Below are 21,905 nucleotides of genomic sequence, written 5' to 3' on the forward strand. Positions count from 1 at the left end.
TGGACACTAGACCAAACAAATGATGCTCAACTTTCCAGCCGTCAATATAAGTTCAAATACAACACAAGTTGGGATGCATCATTTTGGGTTAATCACTGTTGTAAACAACAACAACATAACTTATTATGTGTGTGTATGTAGAGTATGTGTGTGACAAGGACAGATACTTCCACAAACTGAGTCAGTTAATAAATTGGTCAAAGGATAATTATGTCAGTTCCCTTTTCACCAGAAGTAAATAAGACACTAGAATTGTTGATATTCCTGCTAATGATGTTTGGGTTAAAGGTCTGTCAAGACTTATTACTGAATTAATAATATGTAATAGTGTGGATGTGGTGGAAGTGGCCTCAATGCAGACGGATCATTTTGCATTATTATTTTCAAAAAGCACTGTAGGATCACATTAGGCCATATTATTCATTTTATTAACAAGCAACACAGGTGTCACTGAAATAATTGATATGTTCCCATTCTTGAACTTATTACTTGTCCTGAAGAATCCATACTACAGAGTGCTCGGCAACATGTGTGTCTGTGGCCTAAATGAAAATGAATGATGCTTCCTCATATGATGCAGCCAGGCGTATACCAGGCAACAAATGTCAGTGCCTGTTCTAGAGGGATTTTGTAATAAACAAATACCTGATTTCTGAATAAGCACACTTCCATGGTTCTGTTTTGAAGGACAAAATTACTTTAGATAAAAAGTATGTAATGCAGGATTCGGTCGAGACCAACTTGAATACGAGACCAATGGCCCAGTCCGAGACAAGTCGGAGGCCAATTACCAACGAGTCCAAGACAAGTCTGAGGCAAAAGAAAAAAGTCTCAGACTCGAGTCCAGCTTCGGGCTACGGCACTGCAAGGTGTGTGACAAATGAGTTAGTGGCAAAAGTTTACCCTCATCCCAAGAGATACTTCTTAAATTTGTGTTCCCACATTTCAGTTAGATGAGCGATTTCTGTTCACTTTTACTACGTTAAAGGAGGGATGAAAACCTTTTAGCTGCTGAGGATTTAATTTCTCAACAACCCTTGCTGCCACTAGAGGTCTCCATTTCCCACTAATTGGTTTAGGTGAAGCCCTTTTTTCTCTTTATAGTCTATTCAATGTATGCTTTATTGTCTATTTTAAAGATATTAGTTGTGCTTCAAGTGGTTGACGTAGGACGATGATGGCATGTGGCTACAAGTTGCTCATCGGCAGGGGCGGATCTACCGTGGTGGCATAGGGTGGCAAATGCCACTCTAAAAGAAAGCCTTGCCCACCTTGTTGCCACCCCAGTTGGCAGCAACGAATTAAAAGTTATAGCCGATTTGACAATTTATGAGCGTGAATCTCCAATGTCTGACTGCAGTGAATGCAGCACGAGATGACGCCAGAGCGGCAAGAGCCTGATTTGTTTGGAAAACTGAGTGCCGCGAGGCGAGGGAGCCAGGAGTCATGAGGAAAGGAGACACAGGAGGAAAGAGGTCAAAACGGATTAACTATCTATCAAATAATGAAATTTTAACAAAAGCACAGTGATAGCATAATTGCGATGCTGATTTTGAGATGATAAAAATCAGGTGGAAGAACGTTATTTTGCTAACTATAGCCTACATATAATGTTACTTAGGTCTGACGTTTGTTCTGTGTAAAGTAGGCTACAAAATGTATATATGAGTAATATGAGGTGGAAGGAGAGAGAAAAGAGGTGGAAGGAGAGAGAGAAGAGGTGGAAGGAGAGAGAGAAGACGAAGACGAGGTGGAGACAAAAGGGCAACAGAAAGGTGACAGAGATAGAATACAAGGCCAAGGCGACCAGGGACAGGAGGAGGTGGGAGAACACCACAGCGGTGAAGATATGGACGGAGAGCATCACCAAGATGAGGAGGGGGAAAGCGAGAGACAAGATAACGTGCAGGGCTCAGACAGTGAAAGGGAAAGGAGAGTGCCTGGGCCATCACCAACGATCTCCAGTCGAGCTGGTCCACATGGTATGGAAACTGTTGCTGCATATATACTAAGTTACATATGAATAAGAACAACAAATGACAAAGACATTTTTATAAAATTTAAGAGACAATGCTTAGACATCAAATAAATATAAAAATTCATGTTTGCTTAAATATGAATAATTGGGGAAAGTTGTTGTGAAAGTGTGAGATGGGGAGATGAGTTTTTATATTTTGTGTAGAATGTATTTTAGATCTATTGCTCAGATTAAATTAAAAAATTAAACAAATGAACCTAAAAATACTCTCCCAGGCTAAAATGTTAGTGTGTGTTAACACAGTCTAATGGTTATAACTAATCAATGACAGTTCCTAATCTTGTAAAAATGCTGCCTGCAATGCTGCCTTTCTGACACAGTCCAAAACTGTTTGCTTCCCCTCTCACACATCTGCCACTCATCACCTGTGTCTTACCTTAATGCCTTTCCTGTGATAATGCCCCTTACTTCTATCATACTTCTATCTCCTATTAAGTGAGATCACATTGTATGGTCACTTATTCCTAACACAGCTGGAGAGACAGTGGACAGCACGGAGAGACAGCAAACGGGGCGGGAAGGGCCAGCAACCTGACCTGCATCTTCTGTGAGGAAGAACCCAAACGCAGCTACGAAAAGTCCCAGAGAAAAACACCCCCAGGGGAGCCCGAGAGGGGGGGAGAATGAACACCCCGAACGGACGGTCAACCAGGTAACGAAACACTCAAACAGACATTCGACGACGAACACCATCTGTGTATGCGGGAAGAGCTGCAAAAACCCACGGGGTCTGAAGATCCACCAGACCAAGATGGGATGTTTGGTGAAAGTGCAGCCAGAGCAGCGTACAAGGAACTGCCTCGTTGGGACGCAGGAGGAACTAGGCCGGGAAACACCCCAAAGTGTCCAGAACCCCCATGCTCCAGAGGACCTTGGTGAGACGCAGGAGGAGCTGAGCCCGGAGTCACCCCACAGCGCTCAGAACCTCCATGTTCCGGAAGCCCAAGCACCAGGCATCCCACAACACCAACAGCGGGTTAAGTGGCCTCCAGCCAGCAAAGGGAGTGAGTGGCAGAAATTTGATGATGATGTGGATGGTATCCTGGAAGCTACGATGAAGGGAGCGGCAGACAGGAAACTCCAAACAATGACAACCATGATCATCAGCTTTGCCTCCGAAAGGTTTGGCTCAGTGGAGAAGCACGCTGCTACAAACCAGTACTCCAAGAACCGCAGGGCAGAGAAGATTGCCCAGCTGAGACAGGAACTTCGACTCTTAAAGAGGCAGTTCAGGGGGGCAACCGAGGATATGAAGCCAGGGCTGGCAGAACTACGGGGCATTCTCAGAAAGAAGCTGCTGACCCTCCGCCGAGCAGAGTGGCATAGGAGGCGGGCTAAGGAGAGAGCCAGAAGATGAGCTGCCTTCCTAGCAAACCCTTTTGGGTTTACCAAACAGCTGCTAGGCCAGAAGCGCAGTGGCCACCTCACTTGCTCAAAAGGGGAAATAGACGCCTATCTGCATGACACCTATAGCGATGCAGTCCGGGAAGAGGACCTCGGCGAATGCAGACACCTCATCAACCCATCTGCACCAACCACTGACTTCAACACCAAAGTACCCAGTTGGAAAGAAATCCAAACCATTGTCAAGGCCGCCAGAACCAGCTCAGCACCAGGACCCAATGGTGTGCCATATCTGGTATACAAGAGGTGCCCCAAGCTCTTGCACCATCTGTGGAAGATCCTGAGGGTCATCTGGAGGAGGGGGAAAGTTGCCCAACAATGGAGATCTGCAGAAGGGGCGTGGGTTCCGAAGGAAGAAAAGTCAACCACTATTGAGCAGTTTAGGACCATCTCGCTGCTAAATGTCGAGGGGAAGATATTTTTCAGTATCCTTTCCCAACGGCTGTCAGACTACTTCCTAAAGAACCAGTACATCGATCCCTCTGTGCAAAAGGGAGGGATCCCAGGGGTTCCCGGGTGCCTTGAACACAGTGGAGTGGTGACACAACTGATCAGAGAGGCTCATGAAGGGAAAGGAAACCTGGCTGTACTATGGCTGGACTTAGCCAATGCGTATGGCTCCATACCCCACATGCTAGTGGAGGAGGCATTGAGGAGACATCATGTTCCGAGCAGCATCAAGATCCTCATCATGGATTATTATAACAACCTTAACCTGAGGTTCACTTCCGGCAAAGTTACATCTGAGCGGCATCGTCTGGAAAAGGGGATCATCACTGGATGCACTGTTTCAGTGATTCTCTTTTCCCTGGCCATGAACATGCTAGTCAAATCCGCTGAGCCGGAATGCAGAGGCCCCAAAACCAAGTCCGGAATCCGTCAGCCCCCCATCAGGGCATTCATGGGCGATCTGACAGTAACAGCTTTGTCAGTCCCAGGATGCAGATGGATTCTCCAGGGCTTAGAGAGGTTAACCACCTGGGCTAGGATGCGTTTCAAGCCAGAAAAATCCAGGTCCCTGGTACTGAAGAGAGGGAAGGTAACAGACCGGTTCCACTTCTCCATAGAAAGTACCCGAATACCATCAGTCACAATAAAGCCTGTGAAGAGCCTTGGAAAAACCTTTGACTGCTCTCTAAAGGATGCCGCTTCCATCAGGGCAACAAATGAACAACTGGAGAGCTGGCTGACTACAGTCGATAAATCAGGCCTTCCGGGGAAATTCAAAGCCTGGTTATACCAACATGGCATCCTACCTAGGATATTGTGGCCATTGTTGGTGTATGAATTTTCAATCTCCACCGTGGAAGGATTTGAGAGGAGGGTGAGCAATTACCTGCAACGGTGGTTGAGCTTGCCAAGAAGTCTAAACAGCATCGCCCTCTACGGCAACAAAAACAAGCTAACGCTACCGATTAACAGCCTTAGCGAGGAGTTCATGGTTACCAGAGCAAGGGAGGTGCTTCAGTACAGGGAATCCAAGGACCCAAGAGTATCTCAAGCTGGCATTGAGGTCAGGACTGGCAGAAAGTGGAGGGCACATGAGGCAGTGGACCATGCAGAATCACGGCTGCGCCACAAGGAAATGGTGGGTTCCGTGGCTATCAGCCGTGCAGGACTGGGAAGCACTCCAACAACCCATTACAACAAACTGAAGGGCAAGGAAAGGCGGGACCTAGTCCAAAAAGAAGTGAGGGCTGGGGTCGAGGAGCAGCGTGCAAGCCAGATGGTGGGATTGAGGCAACAGGGCTCATGGACCAGATGGGAAGATGCCATGGAGAGAAAGATTTCATGGGCGGAGCTGTGGAGGGCTGAGCCCTATCGCATCAAATTTCTCATTCAGTCAGTCTATGACACCCTGCCCAGCCCATCTAATCTCTTTTGTTGGGACAAGGTTGAGACTCCAGCATGCACCTTGTGCCGGGGAAGAGGAACTCTGGAGCACATCCTCAGCAGCTGTCCTAAAGCACTTGAGGATGGTCGCTATCGCTGGCGCCATGACCAAGTGCTGAAGGCGATTGCTGAGTCCATCACTACTGCCATCGATCAGAGCAAGGGTTTACAACCACCAAGGCGCAAGATTTCATTCTTAAGAGCAGGAGAACACCCGCCTTCCCGACAAAAAGTTCAGACAGGCCTGCTGGGAACAGCGAAGGACTGGCAGCTAAGGGTGGACCTGGGAAAGCAACTCAGATTCCCCCGATACATCGTGGAGACCAGCCTTAGACCCGACATGGTTCTACTCTCAGTAACATCCAAGAAGATTATCTTGTTGGAGCTAACAGTGCCCTGGGAGGAGAGGATGGAGGAAGCCAGTGAAAGGAAGAGGGAGAAATATGCGGAGCTGGTAGAGGAGTGTCGGAGACAAGGGTGGCGCGCACAGTGCTTGCCCATCGAGGTTGGAGGAAGGAGCTTTGCAGGAAAATCACTGTGCAGGGCCTACAGCCTCCTGGGAATCACAGGGGCATGCAAGAGAAGAGCCATCAGTACAGCTTCAGAGGCTGCAGAGAAAGCCTCACGATGGCTGTGGATCAGGAGGGACAAACAGTGGGTGAATGCTTCTTGGACACAGGCCGGGAACTGATCACTCCCAGTCGGGTCGCCTGGGTGAGGGGGTCTGAAGTTGAAAGATCCGAAACCCCCTATGACCTCAGGTACTATCACTGATGATGTGTCCAAAAGTGCATCACAAGATGTATGTAATAACCATTCCTAATATGAACTGTTCCACATGAAACCTCAAATGCAAGATATTGATTGCATGAGATTAAGTTTGTCTGTATGAGTTTGTAAATGGCAGCCAGTTCCCTTTTGTAGTGTGTACATACTATTTCTCATCAAACTTTGATAAAATTCAGTATATATATGTCTGCCATATGTTGCCACCCCTCAAAAATTCCTGCCCCCCTCTCGCCACCCCAGAAATATTTTTCTAGATCCGCTCCTGCTCATCAGGATCTGGAAATCAACTTGCTAGCTTCTTCTGCCAACACTACTAACATCCTGCCAACTCAGTGGTCCATGGACTACTAGTGGTCTGTGAGGGTACTGCAGGTGGTCCGTGGAAAAGCAAAAAAAATATAAAATAATAGTTTTTTAACCTTCATTTTACCAGGAAATTCCCATGAAAATTAAGAATATGTATATAGATATAAAATGTAATTGAAATGGTCAAGTTATTGTGTGATTACTAAATTAGGCTAGTGGCGCTCGGCCGTAACGTTCAAGTCCAAACTCTGAAGATTAATAATCATCTCAAATCGCCAAAGGTTTTGAAACTTTGACTATATCCAAGTGTCCTTATTACTGTATAGATTTAATACTCTATTGCTATAGAAATAAGCCTGTTGTTCAAATGAACCTGATTATGCCCTCAGGCGCTTGAGTAAATGAATAAATTAAATATGTGGCAGCCGTTGTGTGCAGTAAACTTTCCTTTAACGAGCCTGTTGTACTGATGAGATGACCAGTTTTAGTTTTAGTGCTAGTAGGCCTATTAAGAGGTGCGGATTAATTCAGGTAGGACTGTGTGTAGACACATTTTATTATGTGTATTATATGGTGGTCCCCAAAAATTCTTGATTACAAAGAGTGGTCCACACACACAAAAAGTTTGAAAACCCCTGTTCTAAGAACGGCGACGCCGTTATCAATTTTCCAACATTCTTTCACATTTCAACCAAGTCTGCCATTTTCTTTGGATTTGAGTTCTAAAATGTGGCGGTACATTACTGGGGTGAAGAGGCCGGCTGAAACAAGCAGCCAACAAGAAGATGAAGATGATTTAGAGAAAAGTTTAAAAAAAAAACATTTTACATTTTAATACCAAGGTGATAGTTAACGACAATGACAAGGTTATTGAGATTTTTGATTTACAACAGCAGTTAAGCGTTAATGACTTGACATCATTTAAATGTGTATTATTAACAAGTTGAACAACGATGCTGGTGCATTTCCTGTATTTCACTTTTATCAGGTTAAACATTGGCTGGTGAAATGCCTGTATGGCTGGTGGCCAATTCAGTTCACTTTAGGCCCTGCTTACAACCATATGGTATTAAAAAGAAAAACTACATTAAAACAATGTAGTCTTCAGAAAGTTTAATGAGGCAAAGTTTGTGTGAATGCTACAGTATGGGGTCTTAATAAGTAGAGCTAAAACTGAAATGCCAAAACTCAATTCTCAATAGCGTTGTGTTTTATGGAGTAAATGACCATTTACTTTTGGCCTGTGTATAATGGGCATCTTCAGACACACAAACAATCAGGTCCCGTGAGAGTTAATTTGTCTCTCTATGAACAATGTTTTGCAGCCCATTAGTGGCTCCTAAAGGCGGTGTGCTGAACCCCTCTGGACAGGAAGTTAGTTTACACCTGCATGGGTTAGACAGATGATGACATCTCGACCAATGAGGTGTCAATGCCAGCAGAGGAGTGAAGCATGAATCCCACAACATATGATGCAATCATTACTGAACAATGATGCTTTTTCAGTTGATATTGTATCTGACACCAGTACAATAATTTAATCAATCAGAGTTTTTTTTATCTTTAATTATAAAAAGGGATTCAATTAGCATGTGTAATGTGAGAGAGGTTGCTGCCAGTCACAAATCCACAGAGAATTATCCCCCGACTCTGCAACTCCTCTCAGCTCTACAGTGATTTTAAATCACTGTATTTTGTTTGTTTTAAGGCCCAAAACCTTCCTGTTTTGGTTCACTCTCAGAGCTCTAATAATAATAGTAATAATAATAATAATAATAATAATAATGCAATACATTTATACTGCTCTAGAGAGTTTTTATCTCAGTTTTTTTTCACTGTCACAGTTTCAGGACTCTCTAAAAACCCACTGTAATAAAGAGGTTGGTGCCCCTCAGCAGCAAATAGACAGAGACTAGCTGGCGAATATATCGGAGGACTTAGCAGGTAAAGAGAGTTAGGGTTAGGGTCGTAGTACTGGCGTAGTACTGCCGGAGCAGGAAGTAAGGTCACGGAATATAAGAGCGCCAAATTACACTTAAGATGGCAGGTTGGGGTGGTGGATGGGTCAAACAAACACAGGACTTTCCCCTAGGACACAGGTGATCATGTGCTGTTTGAAAATAAAGTAGTGGAGCCCTGGTTAGCTCAATTGTTAAAGCACCCATCCTTATGAAAAGGTTTATTCCTCAACGCAGAGGTCCTTGTTTCTTCAGTCATGACCGTCACCTCGCAGTGACCGGTACCTAACTCAACTCAACTCAGACTAACTGTCATGTCAGTTGTTGTTTTCAATTAAAACTTATTTTTTTGATCACATTTTCTTCTAGTTACTGTCTAAAATGCAATAAATTCAGTTGCATGTTGAGTAGCTTTTAATCCAAAAAGGTTTTCCCTAAAAATGAAGATTCTGTCATCTTTTCAGCTCATGTCAGCCATTACTCTAAAATCTACTAATTTAAGTATGACAGAAAGTTACTTTATTTACAAACTAATCTGGTAACGTTAGTTATGTTAGCTAAGGCTACAAAGTTAGCTCTAATGTTAGAGATAAGGGTGCATTGCGAACTTTGGCAAGGATTACAGACATTTCAAAAGCATTGCACATATCCCAACATCAGAACGGATGAGAGACACATAGCCTATATTCCTTGATTCACGGCACTATCTTGCACTACATCGTTATAAAGACAGAAAAACTGTTCTTTGGCCAGGACAACCACTCTGAGCTTCCTGAATGAAAGCTGTCAATCAACGTAAACTAAGGAGGTTCTTGGGTGGGATTGCCTTGAAAGTGTTACGGCCTCTCCTCTGCATTGCAGGGGAGGTTCCTCCTGCAGGCAGAGGAGGGTTGTTAGTGATTGGAGCCACCTGGGCTCAGGGTATTTAAACTGCTTCTAACCACTCTTCTCTCTCTCTCTGCTCCTCCAGGTATGATCCTGTTTTGTTTGTTCCTTTATAGTTTTACTTAGTTTTCACTCAGTCATTTTCACACACACACACACACACACACACACACACACACACACACACACACACACACACACACACACACACACACACACCCCGATTTACTCATTCATGCACTTGACATACACCTTACATTATGACATTCTCATACTTCATTCCTTTTTGATTTACAATAAAATATCTTGATTGGCCTATACTTGTTGTTGGTGTCTCCTCATTCTTTGCCACAGGCTGTGAGCCGGCTTGTGACAAGTGGGGGCTCGTCTTTAAGTTAAAATTAATTATACTTTAGTCTGGCTTTAGTATTTTAGTTTACTTGACAATTTCTCATATTTGGTTAAAGTTTTGGCTAGGTTGTCTTTGCCTTGTTATTGATTTGTTTGTTTGCTTGTAGTTTGACTTATTTGATTATTGTTTTGTAGTTAATTTGGGTTAGTAGTTTTGTTAGTTTAGTTCAGATTGTCAAACTTTTGTTTGAGGGGATGCTTTGGTATGGCCAATATTATGGGAGAGAGCATTGAGAGCCATGTGTTCCTTTTGTTTGGTTAGCTTCATAGCTAAAATTTGGTTAGTAATTCTCTCTGGGCCTTTTCTGGGTTTGGTTTAGGTGGGAGTCCTCTCCTGTTGAGGCTTATCAGCAAGTGTCAATAGGAGGCTCGTGGTGTTTTTGTTTTAGGTGGCAGTGAACGTGGGTAGAGCTTCCCTTTTCCCTTTTCCCCTACATTGGCTCGGGAGCACCTGTGGATGTGAGGGGGGGCCGCCAGGTTCTGGTTGTCTTTTCCACTCCGCTGGTTTTGTGTGCATAAAACCCCACCACATGTGACTGCACGAAGACCAGGGGCCAGTTAGTTAGTTGTTTTGGAGGATAGTGGGGTGTGGCTCCTGTCCTTAAACCCAGATTGGCAGCAGGTGAGGTGTGTAATTTTTTTTCTTTTTTTTTTTTTTTCTCCAGCATTTGTAATAGTTGCGTTGGTTGAGGAAAATGTCTTCTATTTTGAGTAGTTTTGTTCAAGCTCCTTCAGAGGTAGCTTTAGCGTTGTGTACTAAGGAGCAGTTAATTGAAATTGCTGACCATTATCAGATTGAGATTGCTGATAAAAAACTTAGACTGTTAAGGCTAGATTAAAGCAGGGTCTTAGGGAAGAAGGTGTTCTTTGGGGTCAGTCTGCTAGTAGTGAGGGTGCAAGTTTTCAGTCTAGCCCTTCATTAACTTTTGAACAGCAGAGGCAGTTGTTGCAAATTAGAGCTTAGATCGGCCCAAAAAATCAAGCCCGAACCTGCCCGAGCACGTTGTGTCCGAGCCCGGCCCGGCCCGAAACATTAACTGTAATTATGAGCCCGAGCCCGATTTAAACCCGACAATTTTTTAATACGTGGGCCGTTATAACTGACGTTCTCAACTACAATTCAGAGTTGTTTGAACTGCAGAAATCTGTTTAGAATAATACAAGGACGAAGCATGTAAACTGCGCTGTTTGTTTAGAATGGAACGGATCGCAAGTGGATCCGAGTGAAGAAACGTAAAAAAAAAAAAAATGAAACCATGATGAACAACATATTGTTGTCACTGCCCACGACTTGTTTAAACTGCTTCCATACCTCCGACTTTCCTCCACACTTGCTCAAAGTTAATTCTCCTGTTTTTCTTTTTTTCTTTACATCTTCAAGCTCCCGGTGTGATGGGTGCGAGAGGAGGAGACTCCGCGCATGACACGTGCTGCATTTTGTAACTGCAGCCTAACTTTTGTACACATTTGTTACTTTTATATAGCTTATATATATAGATTTATAATATTTCTGATTATGGCATAGCTTTCTCCCCACCCAAATAGGATAATAAGGTAATGGATAAAAAAAAAAAAAAAAATGCTTGATCAAGGGTCCGGCCCAGGCGCGGTCCGGGCCCGGCCCGAGGATGTGGCGGAAAATAACGGCCCGAGCCCGACCGGACCTCGGGTCGGGCTCGGGCTTGGGCCGAGAATCTAAACTCTATTGCAAATGCAGTTAGAAGTAGCGCGATTACGAAATGTTAATGGTCCAGGAGGAGTACCACAGTTTGATGTTTCACAGAATCTTCGTTTGTTGCCTAAATTTGATGAGTCAGATCCAGATACATATTTTACTTTATTTGAGCGTGTTGCTGGAGCTAGAGTTTGGTCAGATTCGGATATGACTATGTTGTTGCAATGTGTACTTACAGGAAAAGCACGTGAAGCTTTTTCAGCACTGAGTGTAGCTGACAGTAAAGTTTATGCTAAAGTTAAATCAGCAGTTCTGAAGATCTACGAGCTTGTGCCGGAGGCATATCGTCACCGTTTTATATTTGTAATAGGGAAAAGCTAGATTCACAAATCTATTCTGAGTTTGTTCGCGATTTGACTTCTGCATTTAATCATTGGTGCAGAACTTCTGAAGTTGGTACTTTTGAGGGTCTGTCTAACTTGATTGTGTTAGAACAGTTCAAAGATTCAGTGTCTGACCAGGTTGCTACATACATTAATGAACGTAAAGTTAAGTCTCCAAGTGATGCAGCAGTCCTTGCAGATGAGTACAGGTTAACACATAAAAGCCATTTTGAGTCAAACAGTGACATGCACTATAAAAATAACTTTACTCCTAGGCATAGTAGGTCATCTTTTTCTGGAGCTTTGTTCCAAAGGCCTCAGCAGAAGTTTGGTTCTGGGGGGCCTAAAGCACCAGTTAATGCTAATACCTGTCGCTATTGTTTAGTTGAAGGACATTGGAAGGAAGATTGTCCTCTACTTAAATTAAAAAAGTTAGGTGAAGTTAAACCTGCTTTGATGGCAGTTCCTGTTACATCCTCTGACCACCAGGGTGAGCTTTTTCAGCCAATAGTTGAGTTTGGTTCTGAGTCTTCCCAATGTGATTTTTCAGCCTTTATTTCAGATGGTGTAGTGTCTTTGGTAGATGGCAACCAAAATGTTCCAATTAAGATCTTAAGAGACACTGGAGCTTTAGATTCTTTTCTGGTGGAATCTGTTTTGCCGTTCTCTAAGGAGTCTGATACTGGCAGTTGTGTATTGATACGTGGCATGGGATTAGTTCCATTCGTCTCCTTTACATGACGTTACCTTTAAATGTGGTCTGGTAGAGGGTGATGTAGCTGTTGGGGTTAGACCCCAGTTGCCAGTAGAGGGAGTCCACATGATTTTGGGGAATGATTTGGCAGGTAGTAAGGTGTGGGCAGATGGCAAAATAAACATTTTTAAGAAGCAAGCTTCAGTACCCCCTGTAAAGGTATCTCCGGATTGAAATTGTGTGTCTCCGGAGGTATTTCCGGGTTGTGCTGTTACCCGCTCTGCTTCACGCAAGGAGGTTGAGAGTAAGCCAGAAAGTTTTGAGTTGCCAGTTAAACTCCAAATAGAACAGTTGACTAGTTCTAGAGAGTCATTGAGTCATTCATAGCTGAGCAAAAGGCCGATACTACCTTGGCGGATTTGTTGGATAAAGCTGTGCCTGATTCAGTGGTGAGGAATAGTGCTCAGTGTTATTTTCTTGAGGGGCTGTTGGTCAGGAAATGGGTTCCACACTGTGATCAGGGTCTAGGTGAACCAGTTTTTCAGATAGTTGTACCTACTACTTTGCGAAATAAAGTGTTGCAAACTTCACATGGTGATGTGGCAGGTCACATGGGTGTTCGGAAAACGTATGACCAGATTTTTTCTGGCCACGTTTAAAGCGGGATGTAGCTCAGTTTATTAAAACTTGTCATACATGTCAGTGCACAAGCAAGCCAAACCAGGTGGTAAAGCCAGCTCCTTTGTATCCAATACCAGCCATAGGGCAACCTTTTGAGCATCTTATCGATTGTGTTGGGCCTTTACCACGGTCCAAGTCAGGTCATAACTACTTATTAACTGTGATGTGTCAAGCAACTAGATATCCGGCAGCTTTTGCCTTGCGTACCATAACTTTAAAATCAGTAGTTAAAGCATTAACTCAATTTATTTCAACATTTGGAATTCCAAAAATCATCCAGTCAGATCAGGGGTCTAACTTTACCTCCCATTTATTTGCTCAGGTTCTTAAACCGCTTAAAGTTAAACATAACAAGTCTACGGCGTTCCATGCTCAGAGCCAGGGAGTTTTGGAACGTTTTCATCAAACATTAAAGTCTTTGCTTCGTTCATACTGTACAGAACTGTCTGCGGATTGGGAGGAGGGGTTACCTTGACTGCTACTAGCTGCTCGTGAAGTAGTGCAGGAAAGCACAGGGTTCAGCCCAAATGACTTAGTGTTTGGTCATAAGGTGCGTGGGCCTTTAGCAGTGTTGCAGGATGGTTGTTTACCTGAGGAACCACCTCGGAACCTTATTGACTATGTAAATGGTTTTAGGCTGAAGTTGTATAGGGCTGGTGAACTGGCGAAAGATACTAAAATGTTCTCAAACGAAGATGAAACTGAGATATGACGGACAGACTGAGCTGCGCAAGTTTAGTTCCGGTGATCGTGTACTCGCTCTTTTGCCTCTTGTAAGTTCACCTTTTCAGGCAAAATACTGTGGTCCTTTTACTGTGTTACGCAAAGTGTCAGATTTGAACTATCTTATTGAAACCCCTGGTCGTAGGAAGTCCTCTAAATTATGCCATGTGAACCTGTTAAAATGTTATCACTCCCGCAATCAAAGTAAAGATGACGGCACTCCAGTGGTGAGGTCAGCGTTGATGGCTGCTCCAGTCACTGCATCTTGCGGTTTTAGCTTTGTGGAGGGGGATGAAGAGGAGGATGTTCAGGTTTCGGATGAGGTCTTGCAAGGTCGGTTGAAAAATTCCCAGACTTTGCAAAACCTTGGGGTTTTGGTAGATCATTTAGACTCTGAGAAACGTGATGAAGTGGTAGCTCTTATTAGAAACTACTGCATCTTTATTGCCAAGTACGTTGCACATACAAGGAATTTGTCATGGTGTTGTTGGAGCATGTCACACATTCAAATATAAGAAGGATAAAAAGAATATAAACAATATAAGTATAAACATATACACACAGTATGTATTAATAACGATAAAATACATTAAAATAAATGGTAAAATAAGTTAAACAGTAGTAAAAAGGAACGCTACAGCAGAGAAGGTACAGTGGCATGAGGAGCCAGAGGTGGGGTGTGGAGAGAGTCAGGGTGGTTTCCGGGCCTTGTTTAGAAGGCTAGTGGCGGAGGGGAAAAAACTGTTTATGTGGCGTGAGGTTTTGGTCCTGATGGACCTCAGCCTCCTGCCAGAGGGGAGTGGCTAAAAGAGCTTGTGTCCGGGGTGGGAGGGGTCAGCCACAATCTTTCAGCACGCTTCAGAGTCCTGGCGTATAGGTCCTGGAGCGGCGGCAGATTGCAGCCAATCACCTTCTCAGCTGACCGAATGACACGCTGCAGCCTGCCCTTGTCCTTGGCAGTGGCAGCAGCGTACCAGATGGTGATGATGGATGTGAGGATGGACTCAATGATGGCTGTGTAGAAGTGCACCATCATTGTCTTTGGCAGGTTGAATTTCTTCAGCTGCCGCAGGAAGTACATCCTCTGTTGTGCTTTCTTGACGAGGGAGCTGATGTTCAGCTCCCACTTGAGGTCCTGGGAGATGGTAGTTCCCAGGAAGTGGAAAGACTCCACAGTGTCAATTGTGAAGCCACAGAGGGTGATGGGGGCAGGTGGGGCTGGGTTCTTTCTGAAGTCCACAACCATCTCCACTGTCTTGAGAGCGTTGAGCTCTAGATTGTTTTGGTTGCACCAGGTCACCAGGTGGTCAGCCTCCCACCTGTAGGCAGACTCATCTCCATCAGAGATGAGTCCGATGAGGAAGGTGTCGTCCGCAAACTTCAGAAGATGACGGACTGGTGGCTGGAGGTGCAGCTGTTGGTGTACAAGGAGAAGAGCAGAGGAGAAAGAACGCAGCCCTGGGGGGATCCGGTGCTGATGGTCTGTGAGTTGGAGACGTGTTTCTACAGCTTCACATGCTGCTTCCTGTCAGACAGGAAGTCAGTGATCCACCTGCAGGTGCAGTCAGGCACGCCTAGCTGGGAGAGCTTCTCCTGAAGCAGAGCCGGGATGATGGTGTTGAAGGCAGAGCTGAAGTCCACAAACAGGATCCTGGTGTAGGTTCCTGCGGAGTCCAGGTGCCGGAGGATGTAGTGATTCACTCGGATCTTTCACCCGAACCTTTAAATTGAATGATGAATCGCGGGTCTCTAGTATCATTAACTCAGATCAGTTGAGTCCTACTACAGTTCAATCTAAAATGATAACAGCGCCGCTAACAAACCTCTTGCAACATTAGCTAATACTAGTCTTAGCCCACTTAGCAGCCAAAAGCTTTATATCTTACAATTTAGTAGGCAACAACTCCACAAGTCAACTCAAGCAACTGAGTGAGCAGAGACAGTCAGAGACAGGTTACAGGAACTTCCCGACCTGCAGATTCCGAGCCGGAAACAGTGCAAACTCGCAGACCATGGGACTAACTCAAGAACTCATGAGTCTCGACTACTGGTCAGTCGTTAATGACTCATGAGCTCCCATGCAGGTCAGTCAATCACGCGAATCAGCTGGCTATGAGTGGATCTGTAGCAGACGAGCGAGGTCTCTCCTCAAGCTCAGGGTAAAGCAAATCCACAACAAAAGCCATTCTTTCACTTCTGAAATAACACATATACACAATAATATAATTTTCTGCACGTATCCTAGCTTGGCCTACTGTAGGTTTTGGTGGATAAATGTATATGTTAAATGCAATTAGGTCGAGCAGACAGTCTGAAACATTGCAAGCTCGCCTCGGCTCGCCTATCAGTACTGACGAAAGTGACTTAAGTGACTTGCATAACCCAGTTCAGTTTAGTGAGTGACTCAGAATAACCCAAATCCTTAAGAGGAATCGAGTTTGCCAGGCCTAATGTGCCATGGACCATAATAAGTGGAACAGTGTACTTACTTGATCTTGGCCTAGTAAGAGATGTGATTGAACCAGCCCGCTGCCAGTCAGAATACAAAATTAACCAATGGGTCGCTGTCCCTGCATTATGGGCCAGTAAAGTACACAGGGCAATACTCTTTAAATTAAATTAAATTACGTTTAACCTTGTGTCCAGTTCATTTCAATAGCTCATGTTACTGTATTCTGTGAACAGTTAACTTCATTTAACATTGTAAGTGGTGTTTTATTTCCAGGATGCAAATGTTTTACAAAATCAAGTTCCTTCCCGAGACTATGGAGCCACCATCGCTGCATCCAGACCTTAGCGCCTCCCGAAACAATTGTGATTGTTTAAAGAAATGCAAACAACCCAGAGTTTTTTTCTCCTATCCAAGAATGTATCAGTGATGTAGCCAGACTTTACTCCACAAGGCTGTAGAGATAGAGCAGGCAATGCAAGACTTCTGAAACTTTTCAAGGAATGTGTAGGACATTAATAAGACAAAGGAAAGGAAACAAGGGTAAAGAATAACAATGGAGAGATTGGATAGACAGTGAGAAAGGCAGGGAGGGTGATGAAGATGATGGTGGGATGTGCAGAGTGAGGAAGGAGGAGCATCAGAGTCCAACAGGGACTGAGAGGGAGGAGGGGATGAAGAGAATGTGAGAGAGATAATTCAGTTACATGATCAGGTTAGTTCAGAAAGCTGCCAGAGCTGCAGATCTCTGCAGATCTCTGCAGATGGAGGTTGAGGACAGAGCCCAGCTCTGCTTTCCACAGTTCCCAAACACCTCCTGCAGGAAGCCCTTGGCTCCTTGGCCCCAAACAGTTAACACTGTGTTCTACTCCATCTCTCTGATCACTGTGGCTCTCAACCTGCTCATCATCATCTCTATCTCCCACTTCAGGCAGATACCTTCTTTGCTTCTCTCTACAGGAATTGTAACTTAAAAATGGGAACAGCTGCTGTATATTTAGAAGAATTGTCTTTGAGCTAGAACTAAATAATGTTGCTCCCAATGTCTGACTTTGATGCCAGGGACTGTTGTTCATGTCCACTCTCTTACCAATACTAACCATTGCTTTCTGTCCACCATGACCTTAACCAAGTCATTTTAACTGTCTACAATTCAACATATGGTATCTGATGTGGTGGAATGGAAAATATAAAAGGTCATATGCATTTTTTATTTTGATAACTTGTTTGGGTTGTTTTGTCATTCTTGTTGGTGTAATGGTGTTTTTCTCTTTTCCTCCAGGCAGCTCCACACACCCACCAACATCCTCCTCCTCTCTCTGGCTGTCTCAGACTTTCTAGTGGGCCTCGTGCTGATGCCCAGAGAGGTTCTCCGACAAACATCCTGCTGGTTTCTTGGTGAGCTTGTGTGTGCTACGTTTACTCTTCTTTCAGGCATCATTCCCATATCCTCAATAGGTGACATGGTCCTCATATCAGTTGACCGTTATGTGGCTATTTGTGATCCTCTGCATTACACCACCAGGATCACTGACAACAGAGTTAAACTCTGTGTTTGTCTGTGTTGGCTCTGTTCTGTTTCCTATAGCTGTCTCTTTGTGAAGGATGAACTGACTCAACCGGGGAGGTTTAATTCCTGCTACGGAGAATGTGTGTTGGTCATTGACTTTGTTTTAGGAGGTGTAGATGTTGTTTTGTCCTTTATTGCTCCAGTTACTGTCATAATAGCTCTGTATCTGAGAGTATTTGCCGTGGCTGTGTCTCAGGCTCGTGCCATGCGCTCTCACATTACAGCTGTCACACTCCAGCTTTCAGTGACTCCAAAGGCAAAGAAATCAGAGCTGAAAGCAGCCAGGAATCTTGGTGTTCTTGTAGCTGTTTTTCTAATATGTTTCTGCCCATATTACTCTGTCTCTCTTGCAGGTGACAAATTAGTCAATGCTTCATCTGCATCCTATGTTATCTTTGTGTACTATTGTAACTCTTGTCTAAACCCTGTGATCTATGCCTTGTTTTACCCCTGGTTTAGAAAAGCAGTTAAACTCATAGTTACTCTTCAGATACTGCAGCCTGGCTCCTCTGAGACCAACATGCTGTAGAGAGACTGTGGAGGGACAGAGATCAGACTCGGTCTAAAGATTAAATTAAGTAATATTTTACTGCTGTTCAGTGAGTGAGTTATCAAATACAGAAAGTGAAGATATGCTTTCCCATCTTTAAGTCTAAATTGTGTATGATTAACAATTGAGAGGCCTGTCCTTCAGCTTTATCTTATGTATTTTATCTCTCTGATGCTGCTGCATTTAAAGAGTCATAAGCACCATATACTGTTTCTAGTAATCACCCAGTTTAATGTAAGCTTTAAATTAACACATGTATGACACTTATGAGTCTTTTTTTCCTATGTAATCTTTTTATGTTAGGAAACATTTCAGCCCAACAACAAAAGAGCTACTAAAGCTTTGTATTTGTGTGTGTTATGTGTATGTTTGGTTAATGCATCATCTCTGTGATGTGTGACCATTTTGTTGCAGACATAAATCACAGGCCTGCTGGGCTGCTGTTTCCCATAGGAAAAAAGATGTCCCTGAACAGCCACACTTTCATGTGTATGTATGTTTCCAGTATAGAGAAACATCCACTGTTTTTTTTCTGATAAACCTGTCAATAAAAAAACATCATAGTGTAATGGAAAATGTTATTTTAACATAATAGTTTAATATCCTACAAGATTCTCTTATATATTTTACAAGAGTTCCCTTATATTCTTGATTTTGTCCTAGACTAGAGCTCCAAGGAGAAGCAGCAGACATCAAACAACTTTGAGCCAAATTGAAGCTATTCTTTGTTGAAGCTATTCTTTGTTTTCAGAACTCAGTCTCTCGTTTTTAGTAGATAAGGGTGAAGAAGGGTCATAACATTTGAACTGTCTCTTTCTGTCTCCTGCTTTAAAAGGTGTTTAGGCTAAAGTGGGAAACAGGAGCAGAGGGGAAAGGTTGTAAAGTCATGACTGTTTATGGTGTTTTTTCATCTGTGTAGCTGCTAAACTTATCCTAGAGGGGGTGGTTTAAGTGAGTTTCTGCTATATAGAACTATGAATTGTTAAGCTTGGTCAGAAGACCCTTTCAGATGTGCCACGAGTACTTGTGAAACTGTTTTTTCTGCATTTGCAAATGTAAATACTCAAAGACCAAACTTTGGTTTAATCCTCAAATCGTCCTTATTTGTTTCATCTGGTGTTTTTGATATGCACTCCTGATGCTAACAAGAAAAACTTCCACTACAATATTCCCTTTCAGCTTAGAAAAAAAAGTTGTTTTAATCATTTCAGTTTAGTGTCATTCATATTTGAGCTCTATGTAACATCTCTTGTCTCTATGACAGTAGTATTTAGGCAAGAAGTTAAACAACAGAATATCTGAAAAGACAGGATTATCTACAGTTCATCAAATAATCACAGCTACATTTCCAGGGAAACATGTACAGTGTGATCATATGAGGAAAATAATGTTCTACAAACTATGTGAAACTTGATGGGTTGCAATTTAAATCAGATTTGTCATTCATTCTATTCAACATAGCATGGCGATTTGTTGTAAATTAGCATGAAATGTGATAATAAATTACACTTATTAATAATGTAACGTCATGTCTTTTTATTGATTTTTTTTTTTTCTTTTTTTTTTTTTACAATAAGTGATGTGATTTGAACTGGTTAACAAAAATGACAAGAGACAATAATGTCCTGGGGAAAACTCCTTTAAAAAAAATTCAGTAACAGTCAAACATAACAGGGTGTTGGTTGTTCTTCATGGCCACTGGGGGGGTTAAAGGCTATTTTCCATTTGTGCCAAAATCTCCCTAAGTGATGATCATTTCTGAGGTGTGAAGCTGCATTTAGAAAAAAAAACACAGCCCTCTCATTCATTTAGATGGGGCCACTCTGTTAAAGCAGCAGGGCTTCATTTAAAACAACAAAAACAACAGTGTCACGTAATGTGACGTCATCCAGAAAGGTGGTGTCTGGGGTTAAGGTCAGGAATGGAGGGATTAATTAGGGTTAGAGGGAGAAACTAGGTTTAGGGTTAAGCACAAACATCCATCCATCGTTGTCCGCTTATCCAGGGTCGGGTCGCAGGGGGCAGCAGCTCCAGCAAGGGACCCCAAAATTCCCTTTCCCGAGCCACATTAACGAGCTCCGACTGGGGGATCCCAAGGCGTTCCTAGGCCAGGTTGGAGATATAATCCCTCCACCTAGTCCTGAGTCTTCCCCGAGGCCTCCTCCCAGCTGGACGTGACTGGAACACCTCCCTAATGAGGCGCCCAGTGGGCATCCTTACCAGATGCCCAAACCACGTCAACTGGCTCCTTTTGACCCAAAGGAGTAGCGGTTCTGCTTCGAGCTCCTCACGGATGACTGAGCTTCTCACCCTATCTCTAAGGGAGACGCCAGCCACCCTCCTGAGGAAACCCATTTTGGCTGCTTGTACCCTGGATCTCGTTCTTTTGGTCATGACCCAGCCTTCGTGACCATAGGTGAGGGTAGGAACGAAAATTGACCGGTAGATCGAGAGCTTTGCCTTCTGGCTCAGCTCTTTTCTTCACAACAGTGCGATAAATTGAATGTAATACCGCACCCGCTGCGCCGATTCTCCGACCAATCTCCCGCTCCATTGTCCCCTCACTCGCGAACAAGACCCCAAGGTACTTGAACTCCTTCACTTGGGGTAAGGACTCATTCCTTTTCCTGCTGAGAACCATGGCCTCAGATTTAATGGTGCTGATCCTCATCCCAGCCGCTTCACACTCGGCTGTGAACCGATCCAGTGAGTGAAGGTCGCTGGCTGATGATGCCATCAGGACCACATTATCTGCAAAGAGCAGCAATGAGATCCCCAGCCCACTGAAATGCAACCCCTCCCCACCTCGACTACGCCTCGATATCCTGTCCATAAATATTACAAACAGGATTGGTGATAAATCGCAGCCCTGGCGGAGGTCAACCCTCACCTGAAACGAGTCTGACCTACTGCCGAGAACCCGGACACAGCTCTCGCTTTGGTCATACAGAGATTGGATGGCCCTGAGAAGGGACCCCCCTCACCCCATACTCCCGCAGCACCTCCCACAGTATCTCCCAGGGGACCCGGTCATACGCCTTCTCCAGATCCACAAAGCACATGTAGACCGGTTGGGCATACTCCCAGGCTCCCTCCAGGATCCTTGCGAGAGTAAAGATCTGGTCCGTTGTTCCACGACCAGGACGGAATCCGCATTGTTCCTCTTCAACCCAAGGTTTGACTATCGGCCGAACCCTCCTTTCCAGCACCTTGGAGTAGACTTTACTGGGGAGGCTGAGAAGTGTGATACCCCTGTAATTGGCACACACCCTCTGCACAAACAACAGTCAGAGTTTCCCCCCCCACAACCCGCAGGCATAGGGAGGCGACCCTCTCGTCCACCGGGGTGAACTCCAACGTAGCGGCGCTCATGTTGGAGTTCACAAGTTCCGGCTCCTTCCCCCACAGAAAGGTGACGTTCCACGTCCCCAGAGCCAGCCTCTGCCACCCGTGTGGCAGCGCACCCACCCCCAAAGGTTCCTCCTACAGGTGGTGG

At 44.2% G+C, this 21,905-nt stretch overlaps 1 protein-coding gene and 1 pseudogene across 1 annotated transcript; both read left to right on the forward strand.

Annotated features, from left to right (window-relative positions):
* The first annotated feature begins 1,871 nt into the window (after positions 1-1,871).
* On the forward strand, positions 1,872-6,026 carry LOC116036686 (annotated as a pseudogene).
* A 10,970-nt stretch (positions 6,027-16,996) lies between these two features.
* LOC116036687 (trace amine-associated receptor 13c-like) lies at positions 16,997-18,415 on the forward strand. The gene is made up of 2 exons (XM_031280263.1): positions 16,997-17,220; positions 17,572-18,415. The coding sequence occupies exons 1-2, from the start codon at positions 16,997-16,999 to the stop codon at positions 18,386-18,388; spliced, it is 1,041 nt and encodes a 346-aa protein (XP_031136123.1). The 3' UTR covers positions 18,389-18,415.
* The last annotated feature ends 3,490 nt before the right edge of the window (positions 18,416-21,905 follow it).

The sequence above is a fragment of the Sander lucioperca genome, chromosome 8, assembly GCF_008315115.2.
Source record: "Sander lucioperca isolate FBNREF2018 chromosome 8, SLUC_FBN_1.2, whole genome shotgun sequence".
Classification (NCBI taxonomy): domain Eukaryota; kingdom Metazoa; phylum Chordata; class Actinopteri; order Perciformes; family Percidae; genus Sander; species Sander lucioperca.

Coding starts and splice junctions, on each gene's coding strand:
- LOC116036687 (XM_031280263.1), top strand. CDS start 16,997: ATGATCAGGTTAGTTCAGAAAGCTGCCAGAGCTGCAGATCTCTGCAGA. Junction 17,221..17,571: donor ATCTCTATCTCCCACTTCAG/GCAGATACCTTC, acceptor CTTTTCCTCCAG/GCAGCTCCACACACCCACCA.